At 43.5% G+C, this 21,506-nt stretch overlaps 1 protein-coding gene across 1 annotated transcript in view; it reads right to left on the minus strand.

Annotated features, from left to right (window-relative positions):
• The window catches only part of togaram1 (TOG array regulator of axonemal microtubules 1), a 63,446-nt gene extending 43,312 nt beyond the window's left edge, over nucleotides 1-20,134 (minus strand). Inside the window, exons 1-2 of the mRNA XM_084310006.1 lie at nucleotides 19,033-20,134; nucleotides 16,857-16,923 (exon numbers count right to left, since the gene is read on the minus strand). Of these exons, the coding sequence (XP_084166132.1) occupies nucleotides 16,857-16,923; nucleotides 19,033-20,067 (1,102 nt within the window). The 5' untranslated portion in view covers nucleotides 20,068-20,134. The remainder of the gene's footprint in view (nucleotides 1-16,856; nucleotides 16,924-19,032) is intronic.
• Between the last annotated feature and the right edge of the window lie 1,372 nt (nucleotides 20,135-21,506).

Below are 21,506 nucleotides of genomic sequence, written 5' to 3' on the forward strand. Positions count from 1 at the left end.
TAGTATCCCAGTTACACTCTAGGTGTGTTAGTATCCCAGTTACATTCTAGGTGAGTTAGTATCCCAGTTACACTCTAGGTGTGTTAGTAATATCCCAGTTGCTCTAGGTGAGTTAGTATCCCAGTTAGACTCTAGGTGTGTTAGTATCCCAGTTGCACTCTAGGTGTGTTAGTATCCCAGTTGCACTCTAGGTGTGTTAGTATCCCAGTTACACTCTAGGTGTGTTAGTAATATCCCAGTTGCTCTAGGTGAGTTAGTATCCCAGTTAGACTCTATGTGTTAGTATCCCAGTTGCACTCTAGGTGTGTTAGTATCCCAGTTACACTCTAGGTGTGTTAGTATCCCAGTTTCTCTAGGTGTGTTAGTATCCCAGTTGCTCTAGGTGTGTTAGTATCCCAGTTGCACTCTAGGTGTGTTAGTATCCCAGTTGCTCTAGGTGTGTTAGTATCCCAGTTGCTCTAGGTGTGTTAGTATCCCAGTTGCACTCTAGGTGTGTTAGTATCCCAGTTACACTCTAGGTGTGTTAGTATCCCAGTTGCTCTAGGTGTGTTAGTATCCCAGTTGCTCTAGGTGTTAGTATCCCAGTTACACTCTAGGTGTGTTAGTATCCCAGTTACACTCTAGGTGTGTTAGTATCCAAGTTACACTCTAGGTGTGTTAGTATCCCAGTTGCACTCTAGGTGTGTTAGTATCCCAGTTGCACTCTAGGTGTGTTAGTATCCAAGTTACACTCTAGGTGTGTTAGTATCCCAGTTGCACTCTAGGTGTGTTAGTATCCCAGTTGCACTCTAGGTGTGTTAGTATCCCAGTTACACTCTAGGTGTGTTACTCTAGGTTAGTGATTCCCAACCTGGGGTCCGCGGACCCCCTGGGGGTCCGCCAGGGGGCGCAGGGGGTCCGCCAGACCACACATGATTTGAGGTCTTTTTTTTTTCAGAGAAATATTTAATTAGCATATTTTTATCATCAGAAGCATGAATAGTCTCTCCACTACAATAAAAAATAAAGATAAATAAATAAACATCTAGACATGATTTTTGAACGTTAACAGTAGGCTACCGGGTAGCCGCTAAAACGCGAATCAGTTGACTGTATCACTTTCCGTAGCTAGCCTAGCACGCTAGTTAACTTTCTCGGCTCGTCTGCAGTCAGCCGCCAGAGGCGAAAATGTGTGACAAACGAAAAGGAGATGATGGCAGCTCATCTGCAAAAAAAGTTAGGACCTACAGCAATCGCGAAAATTACATCACCATGGGCTTCACTGAGGGACCAGACAAACGACCTGAGTGTGTGATTTGTGGAGAAAAGTTGGCAAACTCGAGCCTGAAGCCCAGCAAGCTGAAGAGACATCAGGCGTCTAAGCACCCAGAAACCGTTGGGAAGGATCCGGACTTTTTTCGGAGGAAAGAACAGTCTCTCAAGGCGAACAAGCCTGTTGATGTTAGAGTAGCGTGGAGCAGGGGTGGCAGTGATTTACAGAAGGCTACCGAAGCCTCCTTTGAGTGTTCGCTTTTAATTGCAAAAGCAAAGAAACCGCACAAAATTGGCGAGCAGCTCATCAAACCAGCCTGCATCAAAATGGTTTAGAAACTGTGCGGCCCACAGGTGGCGGATAAACTAAAATCAGTACCACTCTCGAACAATGTAGTGAAAGACCGAATTGATAAGATGTCAAGTGATTGCGAGCAGCAGCTGTCAGAAAAGCTTAGAAAGGGTCCATTTGCCATACAACTTGATGAAACTACAACTGTCGCAGACGAGGCTGTGCTCATCGTTTATGTGCAATATATCGAAAATGAGGATCTGAAGCAGGACATTCTCATGTCAGTCAACCTTACTACCACCACCCGAGGTGAGGATATTTTTACTGCAGTGGATTCTTACTTCATTCAACATAAATGCAAACCGTTCACCATTAGGGCCTGATTTGAGAGGATGAATACAGGATTTGAATATTGGCCAAACATTTTGAAATACATATGGTGCAAGATTAGATTTGTTGATTGAAGGCACAAGTCAAAGAAGCATAGTGGGTCTAATTATGATGCATATGCCTGTGTATAAGCAGTTTGTTATTAAAATGACAAAAAAATTATTAGTATTTTATGGTATTTTATTAGGAGGGGGGTCCAGGAATTTCATCAGAGATGTTTGGGGGTCCCTGGGGGAAAAAAGGTTGGGAACCCCTGCTCTAGGTGAGTTAGTATCCCAGTTACACTCTAGGTGTGTTAGTATCCCAGTTACACTCTAGGTGTGTTAGTATCCCAGTTGCTCTAGGTGTGTTAGTATCCCAGTTGCTCTAGGTGTGTTAGTATCCCAGTTACACTCTAGGTTGGTTAGTATCCCAGTTGCACTCTAGGTGTGTTAGTATCCCAGTTACACTCTAGGTTGGTTAGTATCCCAGTTTGACTCTAGGTGTGTTAGTATCCTAGTTACACTCTAGGTGTGTTAGTATCCCAGTTACACTCTAGGTGTGTTAGTATCCCAGTTGCTCTAGGTGTGTTAGTATCCCAGTTACACTCTAGGTGTGTTAGTATCCCAGTTACACTCTAGGTGTTAGTATCCCAGTTGCTCTAGGTGTGTTAGTATCCCAGTTGCTCTAGGTGTGTTATTATCCCAGTTGCTCTAGGTGTTAGTATCCCAGTTGCTCTAGCTGTGTTAGTATCCCAGTTACACTCTAGGTGTGTTAGTATCCCAGTTGCACTCTAGGTGGGTTAGTATCCCAGTTGCACTCTAGGTGAGTTAGTATCCCAGTTACACTCTAGGTGAGTTAGTATCCCAGTTGCTCTAGGTGAGTTAGTATCCCAGTTGCACTCTAGGTGTGTTAGTATCCCAGTTGCTCTAGGTGTGTTAGTATCCCAGTTGCTCTAGGTGAGTTAGTATCCCAGTTACACTCTAGGTGTTAGTATCCCAGTTGCTCTAGGTGAGTTAGTATCCCAGTTGCACTCGAGTCTCTAGGTGAGTTAGTATCCCAGTTACACTCTAGGTGTGTTAGTATCCCAGTTGCACTCTAGGTGTGTTAGTATCCCAGTTACACTCTAGGTGTGTTTGTATCCCAGTTACACTCTAGGTGCGTTAGTATCCCAGTTACTCTATAGGCAAAAGAGCCTGCTTGGTATTGTGCTTTTTTCACTTTTCCTTTTGGTTTAGTCCGACATGTGGGTTATACAGTTTAGTAACTTATTATACTGTGAATTTCTCTTGACCTCTTTTGGCAGAGCCTGAGGTGTGGCCAGCAGTAGCATACCCACTGAAATACAATCCACACATCAGACAAAAATATACACAAAGCGCAGTACCATGTTGTCGTCTTTTGCCTAGAGGTGCCCTAGTGGTTTGAATTTCTCAACTTGCTGCCAAGTGCATACCCAATCTGTGATGTCAGAGTGCCTCTTTGGAGGCCCTATCACAGTCTTGTCTAGGAGAAAAATAGGTACTCTCGACATCACAGATTGGGGCGAGGCAGAGTGTGCAGCAGGTGAAAATATTAAGCACTGGGGCAGCTAAATGACAGCAAAATGACCACGGGTGTAGTTACTCAAGAGAAGTTATACTCTGTGGGAAAATATTCCTCTCCATTTGAGCCACCCTAACCACGTAGAGGCAGTGGTCACAGACAAGCGCCTGGGGACCAACTCCAGTTGTGATACCAGTACCTTGGCCAATGGCAATAGCAGGAGTATGTACCTAGCATTAGGGCTGCAACTAACGATTATTTTGGTAATCGACTAATCTGTCGATTATTTTTTCTATTAGTCGACTAATCTAACGTTTATTTTTGTCATTCGATTAGTCGACTAATCTAACAATTATTTTTGTCACACCCTCAATCTCTGCTTCCTGTGGGCATGGCTCCTTCTCCAATGAATGTTTTACCTCACATCCTCAAGTCTGCACACCTGTGAATGTCACCCTGTTGTCCAGTCCCTCTGCCTTAACAGTTAACTTAACATAACATGACGATCCCATAGCAAATTAAAATAATGACTCATGAAACATTTGAATTTGAATCTTAAGCAACTTTAAATCAAAATGTATTTGAACAATACAACAATCACTCATAACAAGATAAATAAATTAAATAATACAAATTAAAGTGGAAGTGTTTAAATAACTAAAAAAATATATAGCAGACATCTTAGCTTAACATCACAGGGAACTAATGGGATAACTGGGGATGTTGTTTGCTCCTGACAAGAGTCTCAAAGTCTGGGGTGATGGTAGACAAAGCAACTCTGAGGTCATGCTCAATGTCCAATAAGTTCTGCTGCTTTGTCTTCAGCTGGACCAGAGCTGAGAAGCCACTTTCACAAAGATAGGTAGTGCACGAGATTTTATGATCGACGTCGTCGATTATGTCGACTAATTGTTGCAGCCCTACCTAGCATGCCAGTAGTCATGTGCCGCTTTAGACACCACACGGTACAAATAATCAAATTCTGCTATTGAGAAACCGCAGACAGGAATTTGAGTCCAGACAGGAAGACAGATTTGAAGAGATAGAGCAGCTAATGGGAAGATTAGACTGACATGTTTGTTTGAACTGAGAGGTCAAATGAGAATGTGGGCTCATAGGAAACGAGGATCCATTACAAGATTTACGAGAATTCAAATAAAACGTTTTTTTTTTTTTTTTTTTTTTTTTTTAAACTGCCGACATAAAAAAATAAAAAAGTCCAAGTCCAGTCTTGCCTGTTGACATATGGGCCGATTGTGTACATAGTGGCCATGAAGGGGGGTCCCATGTATTTTCCAGTGTACCTCCTGCAGTTGTAATCTTCATTTAAGGATTACCACCAGCATGTGTCCAGATTACATACACTATAGTAGTGGCGGTGGAAGTGAGCATAAACGGCTGTGTAAAGCAGTCGAAACAGCGGAGGATCACGGAGGGAAAGTCCAGGATCAAGGCTACGGCCTGCATCTCATCGTAGTGACATTTGTTTAATACAGGCTCATTAAAGACTTTACACATGTTAAAGTTGGAGAGACAATATTCTGTCTGTAAATAACCTATGGCACCTACTGGAACTAGGAACCACCCAAGTTACTATTCTGGTGTACCTCCCCTCTCGACTATTCACTTCCTAGCAGGCTATGGGTTAACCAATGTGAGCTAGCAGCTGGCAAGTCGCCTGTAATTGGACTGCAGTGGTAGGACGGCCACAAACGAATCCCTTGGTACTATTACAGCATCCCTTGGTAGCATTATAGCAGCCTTAACATAGAATGTAGGCCAGGCCAGATTCTCTCGTGCCGTTGGCTAATTGCCGGACCCTCTCACTACCAAGCTGGTGAGTGCTCCATAAATACCCTGTCCCTCCCTCTGTGGATTCATTAGTAGAGTGATGAATGTCTTCCATGCGAAGCTCCGACACAGAGAAAGGACATAGTCTGAGTCTCTGTCTCCCATGGCAACAATGAATGAATGAATGAATGAATTTATTCACACACACACACACACACACACACACACGATACATTACATGTAAATATCCTCATGTGATACAACAACGTCGCAATTGTGTGCATGTGCCAGGTCTCCCAAGAAGCTATTTAAAGCTTTTGGAGGGAGCCTGAACACAAATATAAACAGAATATAAACAAAAAAAACAATAAGCAAAAAACAAAACAAAACATACGTGGGTAGGTTTACACACCTACCTACTAACTGACATAACATAGATACATAATACAGACAATTTATATTCCTAAATTATAATTTTAATTAGAGATATGATTTAAGCAGTTCCTCTTTCAGTGATTTTTTTTATGTTTTTAAGGATTTAGTCATTTTCAGATTCTCGTCAAGCTTGTTCCAGATCTGTGGACCCCTGCATGCTATGCTTAGGCTAGCACAATTTAGCCTTCTCCTCTTGCCAAATATAAGATGCCTATTTCTTGTGTTATGGATGTGCAGTGGTTGGCAGACTGGGACAAGCTCAGACAGTCTGTGATTCATGTTGTTGACAACTTGATACATAATTGATGCGTTTTGATGAATGTTAAATTCAGCGAGCCTCAGGAGACCATAAGCGATGGAACAGAGGTTGTGAGGGCGCTTTATACCCGGACCATGATAGTACTCGTAGTATTTTCTTTTGTAAGCTTTCAAGTTTCTTGAGGTGGCTGGGGTAAGTGTTGCACCATATGACATTACAGTAATTAATGAGGGGTTCATACAAGGTTTTATATAGAGCGAGAACAATCCATCAGAATGAGTTCAATCCACTCCAAAGATGCTCCAACAAGGGAGATGACGTATTACAAACTGCGCCACAGGGATGAAAATGGAACGGTTCCTGTCTCGTAAGTGGGCGGGGCTTTTACACAGGTGGACGGGACTTTTACACAGGAATCATCGTTAACGCAGAGAGATCTCTGGACAACTCTCAGACAAACTTGTTTTGCACTAGACACAGGGTTCCCACAGACATTGCAAAATTAAATTCAAGGACTTTCAAGTACTTTTCTAAGCAATATTTTCCATTTTAAACGAGCATTTAAAAGGATACAATTCACTTTTAACTCGTTTTTTTATTGAAAAGAAAACAAAATTTATATGTATGTTTATAAAAAAAAGAAAAAAAAAATTAAGAAAACCGGATCAAATATTTATGACTTAGGGGGGGGCAGGTGGCGCACGGAGATTACGTTCGTCACCAACACCGGGAGACACTAGGATTCGCCTGTTCGAATCCAGCTCCCGGCGTTGCTATCAGCTTGGCTGTCCTCTCACGCTGATACAATTGGCTGTATCAGGGGGTGGGAAGCTGAAGGGTGGGTCCTGGGTGTTGTGGACAGCGACCCCTACAGTTCGGTCGGGGCGCCTGCTCAGCGAGGGTTGGATCTGAGGAGAGATAGTGTGGCCTCCCACACGCTACACTCTCCCCGGTGAGAACCAGCTTGGCCCGCCCCAGGCTGCACATGCGTCGGAGGAAAGCATGTGACAGTCTCCGGTCTCCCGGACCAACAGTAGGGGAAAGTACGCAACAACCAGGAAGGGTGGGATGGGAGAAAAACCGGGAAAAAGGAGGGGAAGAAAGATAAATAAAAACAAAACAAAAAATGTATGACTTAAAACCAATTTCCAACAATTAGTTACACTTTAAATTAAAAAGTTATATTTCTTGATTCAGAACTATTTTATCATGGATGAACAAAACTTTCAATGCGAATGGTTGATTTGAATTTCAATGACTTTTTAAGCACCTTGTAAAAAAAAGGGCTGTTTCAAGGATTTCCAGGCCTTGACTTTTTTTGGAACCCTGTGGACAGGTCGGAAAAACATCTGTTTAGTGTCAGAAAGTTGTGAACATTTTCACCTTGTAAGAGACGGTTGAATGTTTACCTTGATTTCTATGGTAAATAAAGGAAAATAGCCACATTAGGTCAAAACCTCTACATCTCATTGGGGTGAATGAAGCCTGTGCTGCTGTAGTCTCCTGAAGTGGAGGGGCAGTAAGCCTGCCGCACCTCATGTAACTTACATGACGCATTGGAGGAAGTGAGAATGACTTGGTCCGTCTCCCTTTGAAAAGGGATGTCTGCGTTTGTTGAAATGTCAAATCCATTTTTGTAATCCAAATAGGTTTAGCCAATTGTCATCTTATTACAAAGACAGGAAACGCCAGATTTAGACCACAAAGTACCAACAGCGGCCAAGCAGGGAGATTCAATTCATTGCCTATGGCAGGGGTGGCCGATGCGGCTCTTTGCCCGTCAATGTGCGGCTCTTCCATCCATACATTTTTTTTTTTAATATTTCTCTTTATTATTATTATTATTATTATTTTTTTTTTTTTTTTTTTATGTCACTCATTCCATAAGGACATAGAATAAACATTGATTTTTTTTTTTAAATGGTCCATTTGCATGTTCTTGGTATCTGAATCTAGGGACATAATGGATCAGTGTCAGAAATAGTGTGTCTACTAGGCTTGAGTAAATTGTAATGAACCAAAGGAGAATATCAATTCTATTTAAAAAATGTTTTATCTTTGACTGTGAATAACACCATGCTAAAATTGACCAGACCTGAAAAATCTAAGCAAATGAATAAAGGGAAGATGATTAAACAGAAGGTTTTGTAGATACAGTACTGAATTCTGCCATCTTTTTTATAATGTAAATTTCTCCACCATTTTTCATCATATTGCAACACCGTTTTTTGCAAGACGTTCACAGAAAGGTAGAGAAACTAACTGCGTTCTGTTTTATGGCAATAACGTTCAGGTTAAGAAAGAAAATAAGAAATAAAAAAGTTTATCCAGAAGTCAGATGATTGACAGGGGCTGGTGTGCCCTGAGTCTCTTCCTTCAAAAGACTACACTCACTTTTGGATGTGCCACTTCCTCCTGTCAATATGCACCGGTTTCCGACTCAATGCCCTGAGATTTCTATAATCTTATATTTCACTAATAACAGTTAAAATAATTGGTAAACAAACGTAATGCTGAAAATATACACTTTTACTGTATATCTCGGGCTTAAGAGGTTAACCCTGTGAGGCCCAAATTAAAAAGACATTAGCAACTTCAGAGGCCAGAGGGTGGGACATATAAACAACACATTTACTATCAAATAGCATTGTGAGGCTGAACAACAGGACCAATTGACTATACATGTGCTTAAAGGGGAACTATCTTATAAATGGCCTTTTTCAGTGTTTACCATTGTTTCTTAGCTATGTGGACTTATATTAATAGGATCTATGTCTCTAATTCTCATATTGGCGCATTCTTCCAATTCTCCTCTCACAATATTCACCCTCACTGAACTGAGTCATCTGAAAATGTGCATATCTGTGATGTCAGAGATTTCTCCGCTGCATAATAATGTGGCCGTTGATGTGGCAGTTGGCACCAGGCCACACAGTGGTTGGAGCCCAGCCTCAAAACGGCTTAAGATCTTGAGGTCGAAAAATGCGGTTTTTGAGTACTTGATTAGAAATACAAAACAATGCATTTTTATTTTTTTTGAAAAAAACCTAGGTGTTCCATAGACTCACAGGAATTGTGTAAAAGTGCCCAAATAGTGAAAGAAATAGTAAAATAGTTCCCCTTTAAATTTTTTTAAATAAACATAATTTTTTTAAATGGCTAGAAGTGATTTTGTAATTTTGCAACCGTGGGTCTCACAGGGTACTTTTAACCCTGTGAGGCCCATATAAAAAAGACATTAACAACTTCAGAGGCCAGAGGGTGAGACCTATAAACACATGAAGGGTGCCGTGACTGAAAAAAAGGTTGAGAAACACTGGTATATGGTGTGGCTCTTTGTGATACCACAGTAATTTTTGTGGCTCTTAGTCTCTGACTGGTTGGCCACCCCTGGCCTATGGGGAACCGCAGACAGAAGAGGGGAGGGGCAGAGCCGCGTCTCTACAATTCGTAGCCGCATTTCTGCAGACCCCTCTCTGATTGGTTGAGCTCCATTTCTGCAGACCCCTCTGATTGGTTGAGCGAAGCCCCTCTCTGATTGGAAATGTACTACCAGATTCGCTTATAACGTTATTTCGCGAGACTTCGCGGTTTATTCATAACGTTATGCACATTTCACAACACAGCCAGCTGTCAGAAACTGTACATTGTAACGTTGTTATTTCGCGGCCTGCCCATTTGATGTTCCCAAATCATATTCAGAAAGTATCACAGAGACTTCTATTGACCAAGGAATTAGTTATTATTAGTAAGACACATTTCCGTAGCAATTGACCACCAGACTCTCTCTTAAGGCATTAACTGGGTTAATTAATATAAATGTTATATTGTAACCGTCTAGTTACACATTGGCTGCAGGCTGCAATTAAAACTTTGAATCTGAGAGAGCTCTGGTCAGCGAAGCCGGCGAGCGATTATTATTGGTTTTTAATGACAAACCAATTACATAATCCTATCCAACATATGTGTAAAGGCACACACAACATATTCCAGTTAACGGTATATTTTTTTAATGATTCGTTATGGCGTAATCAATACTTCCATGCGTATAAATTGCGTTCGCGACCTCCATGTTTTGGGGCTATTCATCAGAAAACTCGGATCCGGGATTCGGCTCCCATCCGTCGGGCAACAACTGTGGGTTTTCAGCCTCTCTCTGGAGCTTAACGGAGTTTCGACTCCTGGCTAGAGGAGCTTGTCGCGGCTCATGCGCATGCGCGCGCTCGGCCAATCAGAGAGGGGTCTGCAGAAATGGCCTCAACCAATCAGAGAGGGGTCTGCAGAAATGCGGCTACGAATTGTAGAGACGCGGCAGAGCCTGGCCAACGGCCAATGGCTGCCAATCAGAAATCATCACTCCATGAGTAAATGCTAATGACAGCACAGAAACAACAAATTAGGAAATGTAATGCTTTGAACAGAATGTCATTACTTTCTTAACCTCTTAAGCCAGAGCCCTATTTTCTGAAAATCCGCCTAAAAATACATACCTAATTAAATGGAAGATTGTGCCACTTCTACAAGGTCCATTTGCATGTTCAAGGGACATCTATGGATCTCAGGGAATGTATTCCCAGTGTCAGAAATATTGTCTGTTACTAGGCTTGAGTAAATTGTGATGAACCAAAAAGGAGAATATAATTTTTTTTTTTTTTTTGTGAATAACACCATGCTAAAAATGACCTAACACACAAATGGCCACTGAGCTCATTCAGCACCTTCTTGAGATTGTAGCGGTGGTCGGCCCAATATAATCAAAGTGTAAATGTTACAGTGGTGCATTGGGCGCCAGACAGGCTAAAACCTGTCAATAAATTAAATAAGCAAAATTAAAGCTTACTGTTGTTACCGGCTAGCTCCAGGTAACCTCCACTACAAAAAACAGCATGTGATAAGGTTTGAAATAAGAGGCAGGCAAACCGTATTCAGTGAAATAATATATACTGTATTCAAAAATAATCAAGTGCAAAACAGATACATAGAATACAAGTGAAAATGGTAATAAGTAAAACAAATAAACAGTCCAGATTGGGGATTGGGTGTGTGCTCAGTGAGTGTGTGTGTGCGGGGGGGGGTAGCAGGCTGGGGTAGGCTGAAGTGGTGGCTGAGGACAGCTTGGAGATTGGTAGGGGGAAGCTGGGAGAACAGGGACACTGGAGATCTTGAGTGAAGGTGGTCAAGTCCGGGATAGTTGTAGCCCCTTTCGTGACTTTCGGTTTGCAAGCCTGGGGCTTTTGTGACCGGAGTCACTTGCTTTTACGCCCCGATTACCCAGTAAGGAAACGACCAAGCGTCATCAAGGGGCTCGCGGTGTGTCAAGAATACATCAGATCTGAATTTCAAAGATACCCAGCGTACAATATGGGTCTAACACAGCTTCACGATGGGGTCTGGAAGCTCGGAGTTGCTAATAAACAGTTTAAAACATTGTTACTCGACGAGTGGTATTTACAGACCGAACGTCCATCTCCGCCGTTGGTGTCACAGCGCATGCGCACCAGGCAGCTAATGCCGCGTTCACGTTACTGGGAAGAAGCGGAAGAACCAGCTTCCGACTGGGAAAAACCATTCACGTCAGCCTCCTAGTGGTAATTCCTACTAGGACATATGGGATTCTTTTATAGACCCGATATCTCCCACTTCGCGTCACGAATTGCGGAAGTATGGATGTGGGCGTTTCATCCATAGATATATATAGAGTCAAAGCGTGAAGGCTTCCTAGTTGTAGCAAAGAGATGTCCTCTGGTTCTTCCGCTTCTTCCCACGTAACGTGAATGCGGCATTAGCTGCCTGGTGCGCATGCGCTGTGACACCAACGGCGGAGATGGACGTTCGGTCTGTAAATACCACTCGTCGAGTAACAATGTTTTAAACTGTTTATTAGCAACTCCGAGCTTCCAGACCCCATCGTGAAGCTGTGTTAGACCCATATTGTACGCTGGGTATCTTTGAAATTCAGATCTGATGTATTCTTGACACACCGCGAGCCCCTTGATGACGCTTGGTCGTTTCCTTACTGGGTAATCAGGGCGTAAAAGCAAGTGACTCCGGTCACAAAAGCCCCAGGCTTGCAAACCGAAAGTCACGAAAGGGGCTAGGATAGTTGGTGGTTTGAAGAGACAGTTCATGGAAGGGGTTAACTTGCCAGCACTGGTGTCCTCTCTTTACAGGTGATACTATCTTTGATCGGCCATGTTGTAGGCCACAGGATACATGAGGAGTCTGTCACCGTTTCCTCCAAATCGACTTGTTCTTTGCCTTCTTAACTCAAATTTTCTTCTCAGTATTTCCCTTGCTCTCACTTCACTCCTCTCTCCTGCTCTGCGTCCTTGTGCTGCTCCACTTGCTCTGCTTCACTCTGCTCTGCTGCCCATGCTGCAATCAACTCAGCTGAGTCCTATATGGCAATTAGACTGCCTGCCTTAAAGGGGCAGTGCCAATAGGCTACTCTGCTACAAGATAAACAATCTAAGCAAATGAATAAAGGGAAGATGATTAAACAGGAGATTTTGTAGAGACAGTACTGAATTCTGCCATCTGGACACAATTTGAAATATGATTATAGAATATAGAATATCAGGCCTATATAAAATACCTTATTATTAGGGCTGCACAATTTTGGGAAATAATCGAATTGCGATTTTTCTCAGATATTGCGATTGCGATTAAATTTGCGATTATAATCATTTAAAAAAATAAGCAGCGCCACAGAGGTTTATTGTAAAATGCGGCTTGCATCTGGCCTACGCGGTGGGTATTTTCGGGACACCTAGCCTGAAAATGTTTCTTTTTACCTGGGAATCGATACCGGTACCCAACGGTACCTTTTTTTTCTGTACTTTACTCTCCCTCTAAAGTCTAAACTTCACAACACACAATCTAAAACCCCTTACCTCCCTCTCCCAAACCGATCTTGTATCTCAATTGGACTTCCTGGTTAAATAATGTAAAAAAAAAATAAAAAAAATAAAAAAGATTTTTTTTAAATTGCAGACCTGGCGATTTGATAATTGCATCATTCCAAATCGCGGTTTCGATTAAAAATCGATTAATCGTGCAGCCCTACTTATTATGGCCAAGTCGTAGATCTATGGATCGGGCCAAATCTCCCCTTTCCAATGGCAGAGTTCAATCTGAATTTAGTATCACCAGGCCTGATTCACAAACCGTAAATTAAATCTACTGTAAGTTTTTATAATGTAAATGATTTCTCTGCCATTTTTCATCAGATTGCAACGCCGGTTTTTGCCAGACGTTCACAGAAAGGTAGAGAAACGAACTGTGTTCTGTTTTATGGCAATAACGTTCAGGTTTGTGGGAGATAATCCCAAAAAATGAGAAATAAAAGTCAATCCAGAAGTCAGATGATTGACAGGGGCTGGCATGAGCTAGGAAGTGTAGTTATTATTTTTATTCGAAAGCCCATCAAAAGTCCTGGGTCTCCTCATAGGACTACAAACAAAATGGCTGTGTCATTTCCGACTAGATTTCTATAACTCATATTTCACTAATAACACTTAAAACCATTGGTAAACAAACGTAGTGCTGAAAATATACACTTTGACTTCTGTTTTGACAGGGTTGGGGTCTTTACTCTTGGCTACATTTGAAAGAAAACGCAACATTAATTCATACATTCTGTAGAGATTAATTTATGGTGTGATGTCATTGTGGGTCCGGTACCGGACCCCTCGTGCTTAACACTTTGGTCGCCAGGCTTATATTCTTAATAAACCATCCCACGCCAGCTCTATTTGTCTATGGAGAAGTTCCCCTTCTTTGCAGGGCTATAACTTTTTAAATTGTATTGCTAAATTGACATTACTATGGCCCATTCAACATCAAGTATCTATTGTTCAGGGTGTAGCAACGTTATACTTTTTCATTCACATATTCATACTAAAATACGGTCTAAAGTATAAGTATGTTTTTATCGTTTTCTGCAGCTTTCTCCAGAACGTGATTTATAGCCCTAAATGCATTATATTGATGATTGTATACAGTTTGATAGCAATCGGCGCGAGATAAAAAATTTCGAATGGACGTGCTTCTAGAAGTTACTACTTATCATCTGATGTTGACCGGATGGGGGGGGGGGGGGGGGGGTCGTTTATAATTCCGTGGCCAACGTGAGATGATTCATCTAGTGTGGGTGATATGATCATTAGAGCAGTTTGTATCGAACACGTTAAAAAATAACGCTGAAACTAACCGTAGCTTCCTCGGGCCGTTGGGCGATGAGCGTGGAGCAGAAATATTCCTATTATGGGATGTAGAAATATGCGATCCATCTCCAGGTTGTATAATAGTATATACGTCCAAATCATGTTGTGTCTAGCGCGAGTCCTGGGACTATTAGCGAGTGATCGGACCGAATTGGAATGAGCACCAGCTTCCATTGCCTGTTTCCGGTTTGAGCGATCCGCCGATCGGCCACCAGATGGCGCTCTTGAACCGTTGGAGAGTTGAGAGGGGATCAACAGTAGATCTCAAGTCTCCGGGGGAGAAATATGATTTCGATCACAGATTTTTGAAATATTGATATCAAAGACGTGGTACGGCGTCTTTGGCAGAATGAGCATGGCGGGGAATGACATGGTAAGGCTTTTGGGCGACCATAGTCTTAAGAGGTTAACTACTAAAACACCTGCAAGTACTAAGTATATGCTTAGAAAGGAATTGGTAAATGTGGTCCATTTATCAGATTACTGTTTATGTCTCATCTGCCAATCTGCATTTTAAATCGCCTCCTTCAGGGTTTGTGATTCAGCTGTTGGTAGTCCTTGGGTGTACATTCAGCATAAGAACAGTGTGACCAAGTCCAATCTTGAAAGACATTTGTTTTAAAAAGGACAGACTGCTCAGAAGCTTCCCAATGTCTGTAACATGCCATTAAGCTAGTCTTTAGATGATAAGACAATGAGACTGATTGAGAGAGGTGGTGGAATGGGCTCGGCTGGCATTGGGAGGGACCTGTGTGGCCCTGATGTGCCAAGCAGCCTAGCGACCTGGTCATCTGCAGCCTAGCGACATGGTCATCTGCAGCCTAGCGACCTGGTAACCTAGCGACCTGGTAATCTGCAGCCTAGCGACCTGGTAATCTGCAGACTAGCAGCCTGGTCATCTGCAGCCTAGTGACCTGGTCATCTGCAGCCTAGCGACCTGGTCATATGCAGCCTAGCGACCTGGTCATATGCAGCCTAGCGACCTGGTCATCTGCAGCCTAGCGACCTGGTAACCTAGCGACCTGGTCATCTGCAGCCTAGCGACCTGGTCATATGCAGCTTAGCGACCTGGTCATCTGCAGCCTAGCGACCTGGTCATCTGCAGCCTAGCGACCCGTCATCTGCAGCCTAGCGACCTGGTCATCTGCAGTCTAGCGACCTGGTCATCTGCAGCCTAGCGACCCGGTCATCTGCAGCCTAGCGACCTGGTCATCTGCAGTCTAGCGACCTGGTAACCTAGCGACCTGGTCATCTGCAGCCTAGCGACCTGGTCATCTGCAGCCTAGCGACCTGGTCATCTGCAGTCTAGCGACCTGGTAACCTAGCGACCTGGTCATCTGCAGCCTAGCGACCTGGTAACCTAGCGACCTGGTCATCTGCAACCTAGCGACCTGGTCATCTGCAGTCTAGCGACCTGGTCATCTGGCAGCCTAGCGACCTGGTCATCTGGCAGCCTAGCGACCCGGTCATCTGCAGCCTAGCGACCTGGTCGTGTCTATGCTTTAAGCAAGTGGCTTGTCCTTCCGCGTTGCTCTGATTGGCCACTGATCTACGTTCATCTCTCTATATTAACGTAACTAGCTATTCATATCAATTGAAATAACGTATTGTATTGTTTTCATCTCTATATTAACGTGATTCCATCAACACAACATAAATGTTCAAAACACGACTTCATTATTGCTTATCTCTGCACATTATTGCTCATCTCTGGGTTATGGGTGGACGAGCAGTGAGTTTTAATATTGAGCACGGCATAAGTAGGTAATATGCTCTTGCGCGTGACGCGACTTTGGGCTTCATTATTCAGCCACAAGCAGGAGTTTTTAGATCACAGGCTGGTCATGCATAATCTCACCCACCAGACTCCTTAACACTTTAATCGCCAAAAACGCTGGGACACGTCTTTCCCCGCCATGCTTATTCTGCCAAAGACGCTGGACCACGTCTTTGATATCAATATTTAAAAAATCTGTGATCGAAATCATATTTCTCCCCCGGACACTTGAGATATACTGTTGATCCCCTCTCAACTCTCCAACGGTTCAAGAGCGCCATCTGGTGGCCAATCGGTGGATCGCCCAAACAGGAAGTGATGCGCCGGAAGTGGTGCTCTCCCATATTTCGTCCGGGCACTCGCTATCGTTAGCGGGACTCCATCTTGATACACTGGACATCGATCGGTTGCAAATAACTCGATAAACAACATGATTTGGACTTTTTATACTATTATACAACCTGGAAATGGATCGCATATTTCTACATCCCATAATAGGAAAATGTCTGTTCCACGCTCATCGCCCAACGCTATGAGTCATCTGCAGCCTAGCGACCTGGTCATCTCAGCTTTGACATGTGGTCGTGTGGCCCCTCGGACTCAGCATGTTAATCCAGTTGAAAGCTGCTCTAATTTTGAATCTGGCTAAATTGAACCATGACAACCACCATCGCATTTGTGTGATCTTGATGTGATCTTATAAGCAAGGGACACACAGTGTCATATATTCTTGCGTCGATTAAACTGGTCTTACATAAAGGGCCATGCTTGTGAGCCGCCACTAGGGGGCAGAGTGGAGAAGTATGAGTGAGTGAGTGAGTGAGTGAGTGAGTGAATGAGCAAGTGAGTTAGTGACATTGCCGGTCATAGAGGTGCTTTGCATCTAAAAAGAGGGGAGCGGGGAGTGCTTACCGAAGCTGGGGACATATGTCTCTGGGCTCGGCTTCCTGGTGAGGGATAGGGAGTCTTCACTGGCTGCCTATGAGGGAACACAAAGTCAAAGTCAACTTTATTGTCATTTTCCCATTTGTGCAAGACATACAGAAAATGTTCACCATAAACAGTAGCTAAAATGAAATGAATGAGTGAATAAAATAAAAAGAGGTAAAAGAGAACTTTCCTAGCAGCAGTAGTACATAGTAAAATAATAACATGATGCAGAGGAAAATCATCGCCTTTGAGAACAACAAGATAAGGGTCTAGTTAAAATTACAAAACATGAACACCCTGAAGACAAGTGGGAGCCCCTAGAGAGCATCCACTGTAATTTTCCATCCACCCTCCCCCAACAAAGGCATGTAGCTGAGACTACGGCTCACATGAGACACGCTTGGCTCTCTAGGTGGGATACTGCCCATGTGAAGAGGCACACACCTCTGTGTGCATGATGTCAACTGTTCATCAAACTTTTACTGTCGAGATGTAGCCTCAGTTTGATCAGATAAATGAGGCAGAGTAAGGAGATGGATAGAGAGAGAGAGAGATGATAACAGGTTTTCACATCACTGCTCATCATCATCCACTGAACTGAGACTGGGTCTCTGCCTGGCTGAGATCAATCTTTTTTTTTTCTCTCTCTCTCTTTTGGCTGAGATCAATCTTACCGCCAGCTATCCAATCAGCTCACATGACGGTGCACTCACTGGAATGACAATCAACAGGAGCAATAAATAAACTGTGTTTCACAGCCACAGCCCGTTGATATTACCAGTTATGTTTCACGGAAATTCACACCCCCTCCAACAAGTGCTCTGTGTGGTATTGGTGTTGCTGGGAGACTGCTGTAAACACAAGGTTTTCAATGGGAGACTGTGATGACTAAGGGTTCACAATAAACTATGGGGAATGAATGAACAGAAATCAAACTATTTGAGGCCTGCGGACATCAGCCTAAGATTGATAGTAGCTGAATCATGATCAATTTGTTCCTCACATTTTACCCATTCACTCACACATTCACACATCGACGGCGGAGGCAACCATGCTAGGTGCCAACCTGCTCATCAGAAGTGGGAATTGAACCGGGAACCTCCAGATTACCAGATGACTGCTCTACCTCCCGACCGTACTACTGACCATTATTATAAATAAAGTATTATGTTATTATTTCAGTTGGGCTGATGTTTACCATATGTATGTCTCAGCTGGATGCACTAAACGACTAAAAAGAAGAGGTAACAAAACCACTGTGAATGATGCAGACAAGACACACCACAGAGCAGTGAGATGATTATGATATGGCCTGGGGTTAGGCTACCTGCCCCTCCCCCCTCCCCTACCTGTGCATCCAGCATCATGATGGGTCTAACGGTTCTTCTAACCACATCTATTTCTGTTTTTTCACAATCCTTCTGTGAAAAAGGTGTCACTGCTGGGATTTCTCTAGGCCGCCTACCGGTGGCTACCGATGCCTTTGGTCGTTTGACCGCATTCCACATTTACTGGGAAGAGGCCCTTCAAATCGATATTCTGACTCTGTACTTACTGCATGTTGTGCAATATTGAATATGGGCAGCTCATGAAAGTTTGTTCTTGGCTAAGATGATTTTATTTATTTTATTGAGGTTGAACTTAATCTCTCCGATATGGATTGCATAAGAAAGCAAGCAGAAAACAGAAAGCATCATCACACACCATTTTCATCATCATGCTCCTTACAGTCACTGGCTGCCCTTGCCATGTGATTAGGAACCAAGGACAACAAATCAACCAAAACACGTGGCCCTTGAGATTCACAGTAATGGTAGCAAATGAGTGACTGATTAAGGGCCACTCAGTGACCTGGATTTACATGTCTATTTTTGGAAACACATGGCAGGACATGAAAAGGGTCAAGATAATCACCTCATTAATGCCAATCAATGACAATTAAAGGATGACCAAATTTGCATTGGCTGCTTGCTGGGCAAGCACAGCTATATTCGACTGCAGCCCCTTCATATGTCTGCAAGTCTACAGTTGCAAAGAGAATGTAAATACACAAAAAATTACAGTCTTAACATAACAGGAACTTATTGTGCATTATAAAAACTGGTGGTTAACAGAATAGGCAAGTTGGTACTTGTTACACCCGTGTATGCAGTCCCACCTGTTCAGTGGACATTCCATTGGGGGCATTGCATGGCTGGTCATTCTCTGTGGATGAGAAGCTTGACATCTCCCATGGCAGCTTGTTTTTTCCTTTGCCCGCGCTGACGATCCTCCTCTGCAGCGGAAGGTCATCTGTGAGGGAGCCTAAGCTGCCGTAGCCATACAGCCTATTAGAGTCCGGTTCAGACCTGTGGCTTCTAGCACTGCTGACCCGCCCTCCGTGGAGCACCCAGTCCAGGTCGGCCCCAGGCCTGAACTGCGGAGACCATTGCTGTCCTGGTTTGGGCACCACAAGAGCATATTCCACTATTCCCTCCGAGGAGAGCCTTGGGAGAATGTGCCTTGCTTGCCTTGCTTGCACAGCAGCCATAAGACCCTCAGCATCCTCGTTGAGCTCCACCATGTCCACAGCTTTAACCAGGGGCTGCTTTTTCCCTGCGTCAAAGCAAGAGTCAAGAACGGCAAACAGTTCCAGGGCTGCATGTCGAACCTTCTTGTTGCTGTCTGCCAGATATGGCGCGACTTCAAAACAGAGGTTGGGGACGTTGAAGTCCTTCCTGTGGTGAGTGAGCATAGCTGCTGTGATGATATTGAGCACATCTTCTCGAACGCGGGAGTTCTTGTGCCTCAGGTGTCCTGTGACTAGGTCCAACACTTTCTGTGGCCCCACTGTTATCATCAACCGTCGGAACACATTCATGTATTCATTCCTGGTGAGAGTGTGGGTGTCTCCGAGGGACTTGCGTGCCACGAAAGCTATTTGTTTGAAATATTTGTCCACGCCGCAATCCAGCTTCTGAACGAGTAGGTTTATAACTTGTAAAGTGCCGTACAATACTTTAAAATTGCTGTCATCCAGAAGACGACAGAGAAAGTTGATGAATTCAACAATACTGTCGGACGGGACCGACTTCAAGTCCAAGCCTGAGAGAACGTTTTTCAGTTCTTCCACCCCATTTGTTCGATTCTGGTAATTCTTCAGATCCAGGAGCTGCTCATGTAACTCCTGGGAGATCAACCCAAAGATCATCATTGATGGTCTTGTTGTGGATGTAGTCAAGGTCAAGAATTCGAGGAAAAAATCAACATCCTGAGAGGATAGCAATATCCCTCTTCTTTCCTCTGAGTCTCCATGTTGGCGGGTAGGCGACCGTTGCACTCCACTCTTTATGGTGTCAGGCAGCCATACTGTGAATGCAAAATAAACACACTAAACACAAATGCGGCAACAAGATATCGAACGGAGATCGGCTGACAAAAATAATCCTGTAGTGTTACCCCCACCACCTCCTAATAGACAGTCTCCTCCCCACCGCATGTATATATTCCCTCCCCGCCGTATGTATATTTCTCACCCACCCACCCCCTCCTAATGTACAGTCCCCTCCCCATCATATGTATATACTCTGTCAGGATCTAGGGGTAACAGTACTGTATATTTGAATACCGTTTATGTCACAAATGTATCAGTACTAAATACCTATATGTCCCTATGCCATAAATGTCATGTATGTCATAAATGTCTATATGAATTGAAAATGGGGGACCCTGATGGTGATGGAAACAAGACAAACGTCTTTCTCAGGTCTGCATCCCCTTAACAATTGTATGTATTGAGCCGTACTGTATTGTACCCATTCTGCAATCTGTTAAATAAAGTTTTCATTCATTCATTCATTACACGCTAGTGTTACATGGGAAACCAAAAGCACCTACGCACCAGCGAACGTTAGATCTGCAAGAGGCAAATGCGTCGCGACAGTACAGACGAGTGTGTGTATTATAATAACAACGACCATCCATACATAACTGTTATATGACGAGGTGTCTTGGTGACTGAGAGACTAACATCAATATAGCCCACATATATCGTAATAGCAAAACGAGCATAGCGTTAAAATGAGTTAACCCAACATTTTATTTTGCGTCAGAACCATGCAACCACTTGTGGCACCGCGTCTGGTGTACACAGGTTATAACACAGCATCGCTTTGCTATGTCTTGTTTTATCGTAGCAACTTAATATAACTGTTTACACAACGATACATGTCAACTGCAACCGTAGCGTTACAGGAACACTTACTATATAGCTTTGATACAGCTAGCAACATTATCTCCAAGTAAGCTGAGGTTAGCTCATTAACGTTAGCGGACAGGCAACGTTAGCATTTTGGCTGCAATAATAACATCGCTCCTCCTCCAGCTAACGAAGCTAGCTAGCAAGACATAACAAAGTTAGACAAACTGCATTAAGACCTCGTCTTCCACCAAGTCCTCACTCGGTGACGCTCGGGGAGACAGGGACGCGGGCTATGTTGTCCATATTTCCCGTGACGTGCTGCTCAGGCAGAACAACAACTGTTCTTTAAGCGGAGATCCTTCTTATCCGCATCATGTAACATTAGCTGATGTGTGTTGTGTTGAATGTTTGGAAGCAACACAGAGGCGACCAGCAAAGCAGCGCACACGGAC

The sequence above is a fragment of the Notolepis coatsorum genome (assembly GCF_963971535.1).
Source record: "Notolepis coatsorum genome assembly, chromosome: 3".
Classification (NCBI taxonomy): Eukaryota; Metazoa; Chordata; class Actinopteri; order Aulopiformes; family Paralepididae; genus Notolepis; species Notolepis coatsorum.